Source organism: Saccostrea cucullata, unplaced genomic scaffold, assembly GCF_032062105.1.
Source record: "Saccostrea cucullata isolate Sc308-1 unplaced genomic scaffold, CSIRO_AGI_Scuc_v1 ctg5717, whole genome shotgun sequence".
NCBI lineage: Eukaryota > Metazoa > Mollusca > Bivalvia > Ostreida > Ostreidae > Saccostrea > Saccostrea cuccullata.
The window spans coordinates 1-11216 of record NW_026933410.1 but is presented as its reverse complement, the minus strand read 5'-3'; the positions used below and the strand labels follow the sequence as shown (position 1 = coordinate 11216).

General features: G+C 33.9%; 1 protein-coding gene across 1 annotated transcript; it reads right to left on the bottom strand.

The window, feature by feature from the left end:
• Positions 1-1058: 1058 nt before the first annotated feature.
• Positions 1059-2107, bottom strand: LOC134238291 (uncharacterized). Its single transcript, XM_062720418.1, has 3 exons — positions 1920-2107; positions 1652-1762; positions 1059-1499 (listed from the first exon to the last, which is right to left on the bottom strand). Exons 1-3 carry the CDS (start codon positions 2007-2009, stop codon positions 1128-1130), a joined length of 573 nt encoding a protein of 190 aa, XP_062576402.1. The 5' UTR covers positions 2010-2107; the 3' UTR covers positions 1059-1127.
• Positions 2108-11216: the final 9109 nt, after the last annotated feature.

The window sequence follows — 11216 nt, the reverse complement described above, 5'->3', positions numbered from 1 at the left end:
TTTGAGTGAAATATGCAAATAATACTGGGTTAGATTCGATTCCCTCAAATGGCAAGATAACATTCTTTATCATGAATGGGAACACATTACCCCAAAATTGCAAGTAATTCTTCCCAGTTCATTTGCCAAAGAAGTTTTGGAAGAAATCCACAGTGGCATCACTGGGGGACATCTGGGTTACAAAAAGACATTATCAAAAGCTCGAGACAAATATTTTGGGTATAAAATGTCTCATGACATTCGACATTACTGTCAAACTTGAATTTAGAACTACAAACAGTAGAGAAATTGTCATTCCAATTAAAAAAAATCAAGCTACACTTCTTTTGCTTTTTTTCAGGTCCATGGTATCTAGATATGTGAATATTTTTTATTTTCAATACCGGCCGCGAGTCAAAATATATGGTCTTGTGAATATTTATAAAAATATCAGATCTATGCGAGAGAGAATATCATGACCATAACACAAAGATTATCGATCTCGTAGCTTTTTCAACCACAACTTATACTGTTTATTCTTGGAGTATGAAATGGGGTTGATTAACTTTGCAGATTAATCGAAAAAAGATATTTTAAATCATTTGAAGTATGCAGATAATAAACCTATACCCTTAACCAAATACAATACTTTGCCTCATCAAAGAACTAAATCTCATTTTTTTTTCAGGGGTAGAAAATTTTAAAGTGTTACTGGTAACAATTATATTTTTACCATTTACACGATTAATTTACTTTATACCATAAGTATTTAAGGAATTTCTGTGAAAGATAGAGGGTAAAACATTGCTTGTTGCGGTCAGGACAAAATGCTGTGGTCATGACAAATTGTTATGGTCATGACAATTTTGTCATTGAGCCACTACAAAATATGACCTAAAACATACGTACCAATAAAAATATAACAGTATTTAATTCAAATCAAAACTCTTTCATTAACAACAACATAATTCAATTTAATTAGAACAATCTAAATTTCATCTTCTTCCTTCTGTATAAGTTCAAAACTCTTTCATAAACAACAACATAATTCAATTTAATTAGAACAATCTAAATTTCATCTTCTTCCTTCTGTATAAGTTCAATACTCTTTAATTAACAACAACATAATTCAATTTAATTAGAACAATCTAAATTTCATCTTCTTCCTTCTGTATAAGTTCCCAGATAGCAGGGTCAACCTCAACATGCCGTTTGGTAACTGGTCTAGGTGGATTCTTCAGCAAGGTTATTACATTTTCTTTGGCATACCACAGGGTATCCTCCAGCATAGGCCAAAAAAACCGATTATGCCCAACTCTGTGCATGGTTTTGACCTCTAACTCATCATCTTCATCAACCGCCAGTATGACTCCTGGATATGCTCGGCCGTCGTATTTGACGACACAGTATTTTGATACAAGACTTTCATCTACCTCCGAAATTCGATTAATCCGACTGGTTTCACAGATTGGCACATGCTCTTCTTCAGGAGACGAAGAACTGCAGACGTCAACAGTAGACTATAAATTAAAAGGAACGCATATTATGTTTCAATTTTTAATTATGCATATTTATCATTAGGCGTGTCGTGCAAAATAAATCACATTCTGCTGTTCACCGTCAATTTCAAATTTTGCATGACATAAATTACACGTATGTATGTAAACATTACCTGTAGAGGAAAACATGCTGATTCTGGCTGGAAGCAATGGCAGAAATTTGGCCTAGCACAAAAGCACGAGAGTTGTCTGTATAATAGCCTTCCTTGGTTAGGGACTATTATCTGAAAACAAAAAGTCCAAAATAAATTCTACTAACAAAAAATTCAATCCATTAATGTTCTAAGAACAACGTGTTTAAAACATTTGAAAAAAATACATCACAATATCTCTTCTTTTTTTTTTTGTCAACTTTAGTTCATTAAAATCAACAGAATATACCTGATGTATCTGCATAGTTTTTGGGACAGGTTTAATTGACAACGGAATTTCTTCTTCTAGGTCCTTAATAGCTTTTTCGGATACAGCCATTAGTTTAATTGATGTGGACGATTCAAGTGCTCTGAGAAAATCTGCAGCATTGGTGATGTCTCCACCTTTATTTACGTAGGCATCTGCCGTTCGTTTTACAACCGCTCCTACACCGTCAGCCGCCCCCTTTCCGTGGCCTGCCTCCAGGAAATTCCAAGTAGCAGATTTAAATCCGTATTGGAAGATCCTGTTGACAAGCAAAAAGAAATTTTGCTTGTTACGGTATTGCGTTGTAGGGCCATCACTTATAATATGTACAACAGTGACATTAGTTTCATTTCTCAAGTATTCCAATACAGGATGCATGTGTGCCCATATGCCTGCTGGGTTATGCTTAAGACAATCCGACACTGTACAAAATGACCAAACTTTGTCCTTTGTGTATGCCACTCCTGTGTGAAGGGATATTTGCTTTTGAGAAGAACCAAAATGCATACTTTGGATTTCACTTGAGTACTTGCAGTTATAATTCTCTGAGAAATCAATGTGAACTATCATTTCTTCAGTTGTTAGGTCCTCTCTCAAATATCTCAGAGTGCGATATTGATGTCGGCTACACGTTTAATATCATTGTTAACTTCTCCCTGGAGAACTTCCAGTGTGCCATAATCGTTTTCCTTTGATGTGACTGTCACTTTCTTGTGAATTGCATTTCCATTCATTGTGATCTCCTTGTCCACTTGCTTGGTTTTCCAGGTAAACCAGGAAACTTGCTTTCCCAAGTAAATATTCTGGTCAAATGCTACCTCTCTACTGCTGCAAACTCTACACTCTCGATACATGCACTCCTTCTTTTCGATATCACAGGTAACCGTTTGTAGAACCTTCTCGACTTCTTTTGTGTTAAGTACCCTCTCTTGAAAACCCTTTTCTAACTTGAAGTTGATATTCTGGCATATTCTACATAAACAGGTATCACGATCCTTTGCAGTTGGTCGAAGAATGTTGAAAGGCTTGAAACGGCAAAATAAACTGTAGGAAATCTTGCATGAAGTTTCAGTAAGGAACTTTGCATGAAGCGTTTTCAAGTCAAAATTTAGTAAACGTATCTGTTTCTTTATTCCCTTCCTGGTTATAGTAGCCTTCTTTCCAGCTTTCATTCTTGTGTTATCATCACGATTGAGAAATTCAGATACAAGATTCTTTGTCCTGGTAGTCACCTTTATACATCTTCTAGTCTGTTCCTTCTTTTTGACAGAAATTCCTAGAGACCGTTTAGCATACAGACCCATACGGTAACGTTTTAAAGTCTGGTATGCACATACGATACTTGAAATCTGACGCTTTTCTTGATTGCTTTTAGACATTTTGTATCGCTCTCTTACTCGATCAGTAATTGTCTGGTAAAGCATCAGAGCTTTTTTGGTTTCTCCTCTTTTAATTATTAGGTTAACCCTTTTGTGTAGATCTGATTTTGCATTGTTTTGTGTGCGTTGATATCTTTTTTTCCATTTCTCGAGTAGCCTATTTTGATGAAACAGTTTTATTTGCAGTTTCTTGATTGTTCGGTAGGCCTTAGCTCTGTCTCTTTTCTTTTTCTTCCGCCCATTCCTTCGCATTGTGTCTTCTCTCCTATTTTGATTTGCAACTGCATCGTGAAGCCTGATTGCATCGTGTGGTGGAGAAGTTGGTGGTGTTTCTGGAAGGCTATCTTTTAAACGCTTGTCTCGTTGTCGTTTGTTTGATTGTGCTATTCTCCATTCCCTTCTTTTTTTCCTCTGATCCCTTGCTGACATTTCTTTTATGCTTTTACGGTTTTTGTCATCCTTTTCTTTCCTCTTTTGATTTCTTTCTCTTTCTTTCTGTTTATACTGCTCATAAAGAGCGGGGTCTTCTCTTTGGCGCTGGCGCCAAAGGGCAGCTCTTTCTTTTCCCGACAAAACCATTGTTTTGCTTGACTTCTTCGAAGTTTAAGTTTGTCTTCTGATGCTGACAGTGAGTCATAAAGATCGCACACACGTGTCGCCCAACCGTCACTGTGGTCTTCCCCTAATGCAGAATAAAAGAAATATTCTACTTTGGCATGTGCTTTATCAGTACTGTCTAACTGTTTTCGAAACTCTGAAAACGAAAAGATACACAGTGATAAAAATATTTTAAAATATATACTAGTATGCATTTACACTTTAAACGGCTAAATCAGTAAATGTAGTATTTATTATTATTATTATTATTATTTTAATTTTTCATATACAATGAAGTTTATTTCTCTTGTGTTTTTTCTTTTGGTGTTGTTGTTTGTTTTTTTGTTGTCTTTTTTTTTCGCGGGGGGGGGGGGGGGGGGGGGGGGTTCGTGAGTTCCAGTCACATCCTAGCCAGAACTAAGGCTTGAAAATTAAAACAAGAAGCATGCGCATGGCATTTGAAGTGCAATTTGCTGATTTGTAAATTGAAATTAAAAAACCTTACGGGCATCCACACTTGTGGAAATATTCTTGCAATGAACTAAAGTAGCACACATACAAAAAAAATCCCCATAGGATGTTTAAAATACTTTCTTTTTAATAAGAATGTCATCTGAAAACATGACCGTAACATCCGTGTCATGACCGTACCAAAATTCTGTTATGGTTAATGACCGTTTCGGTAATGACATTTTCAAATTATTTTCCTAATGGGCTGCCTTATTTGGAAGATATCGTACATTCTAGAATGTCATTGCTAAAATTACCAAAGAAATATCTATACACATTTATTTTTTTTCCCCACCTCATATACACATTTTTGCTACTCTGCATACGGTCCTGAAGTTTAATTAAGGTACGGGAAAAACAACAATACTTACGTGTTAAAAGTTCATCATAAGTTTCCTCCTTCCTTTCTTTATCTGCCGCCATCCAAAGTTAGTCAGGTTGAACTTACCTCCTTCGTAGAAGATCGCATTATAAGTGCGACAACTCGCTCGTGATTTCAAGATTTTATTGACGTTTCGGTCATGACGAGCGAATCAGGGACACCAACATTCAAGAAAATTTAAAGTATTTCCGACTTCTATATGATATTTTGTGTAACTGTTTATCAATAAAATGGCAACATATACAAAAAATAATATTTATAGGTTTTAAAGGATATATTAATCAGAGAGAAAATCAACCGGAATACAGAGAATAGCTTTCGGGACAAAACCGAAATTCAATACTACAAAATAATTTTACATTATTTGAACACATTTTATAATTTATATTCAATTTTTCTCATTACTTAATTGAATTGATCTAAAAATACAAATTAATAAGAAAGTTTATTTGATTTGATCCATTTTAATATCAAAATATTTTCAAACATCCTAGGGACATGAATTCTCAAGGATTTGTAGAATGACCCCGTTGGGCATTAGACATATTGGGACCACTTCCCATTACCCATAAGAAAAACTCATACCTGCTAGTTGTAGGAGACTACTTTACAAAATGACTTGACGCAATCCCTATAAAAAACAAAAAGGCTACTACAATATCCTAAATATTATTGCAACATATAATACCTATCTTTGGAGTTCCAATGCAATTACACTCCGATCAAGGTCAAATGTTTGAGTCTACTATATTCCAAGAATTGTGTAAACTACTGGGAATAGAGAAGACCCGAACTTCACCTTACAGACCCCAATCTGACGGGATGATTGAAAGGGCTAATCGTACAATTGAAAATATGTTGTCAGCTTTTGTTGATAAAAATCAGAAAAATTGGGATGAGTTAGTACATTTACTCATGTTGGCGTATAGATCCTCGGTACTTGAATTCACAGGGATGAGCCCAAATGAGATGGTCTTTGGTCGACAAGTTGCACTCCTTATTGATCTAGTGCTTGGGAGACTTGACCCTGAAAGAAGCAACATTTCAGAATATATACAAAAATGAATGAGAAAATATCAAACTAAATTCCCAGAGTATGATAAGAGAGTATAATCCCTTTAAAATAGGCGATGCAGTATGGGTATACTACCGTGTAAGTAGAATTTTTAGCGAGGATTTAATTTTGGCATTATTAGCGAGGGTCCTCAGATCGCTAAAATTAAATATCGCTGAAAATTGATTGCATTTTATTTGTAATTATAGCTTCTTAAGTTAGTATTTTAAAATCGCTAAAATTACCTCTCGCTAAAAATAAATTACAATTTTTTAAGGAGAAATCGCTAAATTTGCGTCTCGCTAAAATTTCCACTTATACGGTATCTTAACCAAAATCTGGGTTTAGAACGAAAGTTATCCAGACATTGGGCAGGACCATTCAGAATCAAAGAGAAAATAAATGACATTGTCTACAAAATTCAAAAGCGCCCTAGACATAAGGGATGTAATTCACCATAATAGATTGAAAATCTACAATGGGATAAATATTCCCAAATGATTTCAATCACAACAAGCTAATTCAGAGAATTTGTGTCCCCCGCTTAGGGAAAAAATAAACCATGCGCAGTTCGGGGGGGGGGGGATCCCCTTGAGTGAATTTGTAGAATTATTAAATGTACATGTATACTGAAGCCAATAAAATATGCCAATATGGATATAAAGATCTGATTGCTTATTCTTTACTATGTGTATTGGAGATTCTTCTTATAAGGAATATTTATCACACTGTAATGATGATTTTATGAATTTGTTTGTACAAGCCAGACCTCATAATTTTTTTCATTTCACATGCTGAATACTATCATTTAGTAAAACAAAAAGTATTTCGGAAAAAAAAAAGAAAATGGATCGTCCGGGATTCGAACGGGGACCTTTCACATGAGAAGCGAGAGACATACCACTAGACCACGGAACTGCTTTACACTTCAGCAAATTATATCAAAGATGAAGTTACATCCATATATAGATTCACGTTCGATCTTGTCAAAATTTTACACAGTGCATGATGTCTAATTTATCCTTTATTAAACAGTTGTAATAGATGTAATAAGAATATAAAGTCCACCGAGAAACCTCTTTTATACGTAATAACTCTCCTCATGCCCCTGTGCTAAAAATAGCGACTTATAATACAATAAATACTAATAAAACAAACGGGGCGGTACACTTTGAGAGGGGTGAGAGAGGTCCTAGAAAGTTTTAAAAAATAAAAATTATAATCTTTATTCAGGTATAGGCATTGAGCAATATACAAGAACATTTAGATGTGAGTATTAACACAATATAAAAAAAAATAAATAAATATACATAATTTAAGAGATAAGTTATAAAACAAATTGACTATTTAATCTTATTTTTATATACATGTAATTCAAATGAATATATTACATTAGATATGCGTAAACCCAAGGATAGCCCATGAAAGCCAGTATGGCTTATTTCCAATGGGATCCTTTTACAAGTAACAAAATTACTGGGATATGACATATATAATATACTTAATATAAACAATAAATAATATACTGGCTATAAACGAGATGGCTTAAAAATTTAATCTTACTATGCAGAAGCATCTAAAACACAAGTTCTTAATTGTACAAGAAGAAAGAACAATTGAGTTATAAATCTAGTAGTATAAAAAATCCTCTTTGGCATTTTTCTTCAGTTTCTCATTAAAATGTTTTTTGACCTCTTTTTTGAATTTTGATTTACTCGTTATTGTTTTAATCTGGGCAGGAAGAGAATTCCAATCTTTGATTCCATTATAAAAAATGTTTGATTCTCCATTTTTTGAACCCTTGGCACAAAAAAATTGAATTGACTTGACCTTGTACAATTTTTAGACACATTTGCTTAAAATTGCTATACATATAATTTGGACCTTTATTATGAAAAATATTGTAGACGTGATTGAGGCGTAACTGACACACTCTGCTTCTAATGTTCAAAAAACCTAATTTTTCAAATTCAGTAACACTTACTCTTGATCTAGGTGAAACATCAAGAATAAATGTAATAATCTTGTTCTGTATAACCTGTAGTCTATTTTTTTATTTTTCAGAGAGTCCTTTATACAAACAAGTAATAGCATAATCAATGTGACATTGAATTAAAGCGGTACACAATGACTTTCTTGATTGCATTGATAAACATGATTTTTGTCTATATAAAAATTTAAGTCGTTGGTTTGTTTAGCTAATAATAGTTTCTACAATTTTCTCTCCAGATAGTAAATTGTCCAAAATAAACTCCTAGGTATTTAGCAACAATTTTTACACTCAATTTTGATTCCATCACATACAACTGAAAAAGTGTTCATATCATAAGACTTCAATTTTCTAGGGGGTCCAAATAAAATACTTTCTGTCTTTCCTAAATGTAGAGAAAGTTTATTATCAACTAACCAATTTTGCATTCCTCTAACATTTCAGATAAGGTTTTACTAATGACTTCTGGGTTAGTATGCGAAAAAAGAATAGCAGTGTCATTTGCATATAAAAGAACCTTGCATTCTGAATCTATGCTGACACTAAGGTCATTAACGTATAATAAAAACAAGCATTCTGAGAGTATTGCATAAGCAATACATGTCCCCTACCGGGTTCCCACTCTTCTTCAAGATGTCATTTTAAAATATGCAAAAGTTATGTCCAAGGTAAAAGTGCATGATTTTTAGGTAGTGAATGCCTTAAATCTAATAAAATAATCCACATTAAGACGGAAATTCAACTCATCTTTTTCTCGCTTCGTATTTATGTCGACCATCGGAAGTTAGCGCAGCACGAACCCGATCTTAATTAAACGAATGTGAAAAATTCGAAATGCCATAATTTTTTCAAAAATCAATGAAGCGAAACGAAATTCAAACTTGATCTGTAACTCATCATGATACACTCACATACCAAATACCAGCTCAATATCTGCAAGCGTTTAGAAAAAAAGTCTGGAAAACCAAGTGGGACAGACTGACAGACAGACGGGGACAGACGGACAGACAGACGGACGGACAGACGCAGAGGAAACCTATAGTCCCCTCCGGTTTCACCGGTAGGGGACTAATAAGAGAGGTCCAAATATATTGGGGTACCCCACATGAAATATGATAAACATCTGAAAAAGCGTTGTTAACGTACAACTTGTTTTCTATTGGACACAAGATTTAAACCACCCAACCGATTTTACACCAATAACATAGAGTTTCTTACATATAATTTTGTTGTCTACTGTGTCAAAGGCTTTCTGAAGATCTAAAAGAACCATTCCAGTATAAAACTCTTTAGCTGTTTTAGATTTTATGTGATCTGTTAAGTGGATTAAACAACTGTCGGTAGAAAAAGAGCGTCTAAATCCTGATTGGAATTCATAAAGTAAACTATTTTTAGTGAGGAAAAATTCTAACTGGGTGTAAAATGCCTTTTCCATTATCTTTGAAACAATTCTTAGAATGCTTACGGGCGTATAATTTTCAGGTTATAATCTATCACCTTTTTTGAATAGGGGTTTAACCTTTGCAGATTTTAGCTCATCAGGTACAGTTTCTTCTGATATTGGCATATTAATTAAATATTTAATAGATATTTTTATAATAAGGGCAGTATCTTTCAAAAATCTGGCAGGGATACCATCAAGTCCTGTACTTTTTGATGTTTTAATATGACTTAGTTCCTTGAAAACAAAACTTTCAGATACATATTTTAATACAAAATCCTTTTTTTAACTTTTCCTCTTTTCATAAAAATGTTTCACAGCTGATGAAAAAGAGTTATATAAGCCCTTTGGGGTAGGTAATTGACTGACTAGTTTAGCTGCTATTGTGGTAAAATAAGAATTAAAATGGTTTGCAATTTTCTTATTATCAAAGCAAATTTCTTCATTAATAGATAATGTAATATTACTGTTGGTTTTTTGATTTTGTTGATACCCTAGGTTTTTTAAGCAGGACCAAAGTTTCTTTGGATTGTCTTTGTTTTCCTCAATTTTGTCATTAAAATATTCTGCTTTGGCCTTATCACAAAGTCTTTGTACCAAGTTTCTAGTTTTACAATAACTTTTATAATTATCTTGATTTTCATCCTTTCTAAAATTCAAAAGTTGTTGATCCCTTAGTTGTATATTTTCCAAAATATCACTTGTCATCCATGGCTCAGTTTTTGTTTTGTTTTGTTTTATTTTAACCTCTTTTATTGGAGCAACTTTGTCTAAGATTTTCATAAAAATTTCTCTAAAAGCACACCACATATCATTGACATTGCTAGCATAAAAACATTTTTCCCAGTCTGCATCAGTTAAAGGTTTAATAAAATTATCTTTATCATAATTTTTGGTCGACCTTATCTTAATATAATCATGTTTCCCAAAAATGGGTTTCACTTTTTTTCTTGTACAATAAATAAGACAGTGGTCACTAACACCAACACAGATAACCCCCGGTTGATATATTTTTTCAGTATTGTTGCACATAATGTGGTCAATAAGAGATCTAGATGAGTTTGTAATTCGAGTAGGTTCTTTTATAATTTGGGTTAAACCGAAGAGGGTAAAAACTTTTTGATAGGCTTGGCACATTTGGTTGTTATCACTTTACAAATATTAAAGTCACCGAGTAAGATAATCTCATAGTCTTGGCGTAGTTGAGTAAGAAAATGTTCGAGTCTCTCTAAGAAGTTAGATTGTGTTGGAGGCCTCTAATATGTTCCTACTACGATGGGTTTCGTTTTTGGTAATAAAATTTCCAAGAATATCACTTCGTCACTTTTGGTAACCCCATCTATATCTACTTGAGTAAAAGCTATGTCTTCTCGTATGAAGATACAAATTCCTCCCCTGTCTGCGGTTCCGGTCCTTTCGGATGATAGAATTTCCATCAATGTGTATTTCTGAGCTGGTAATGGAGCTGTCTACCCATGACTCTGTGACAGAAATGACTGCGGCTTTGAATTTATTCGCAATTATTTGTATTTCTTGAATGTTGTTGACTATTTAACTTTTGGTATAAAATTACATTGCGAAAGCTCAAAATCTTCTTGAAATATCGACCGGAAAGGATAGAGTTTTATACAGACAGAATGTATAAATTTACGACCTTAAACTTGACCTTTTGACCTCAAAATTAATAGGGATCTTCCATAGGCCACAGGGAGTTGTTATGTAAAATTTCATTGCAAAAGCTCAGAGTTCTCGAGATGTCGCGCGGAAACGAAAGTGTTATAACAGACAGAATTTGCAAATTTATGACCTTGACCTTTGACCTTTTGACCTCAAAATCAACAGGGTTCTTTTTTAGTCCATAGGGAGTTGCTGTGCAAAATTTCATTGCGAAAGCTCAGAGGGTTCTCGAGATATCATGTGGAAACG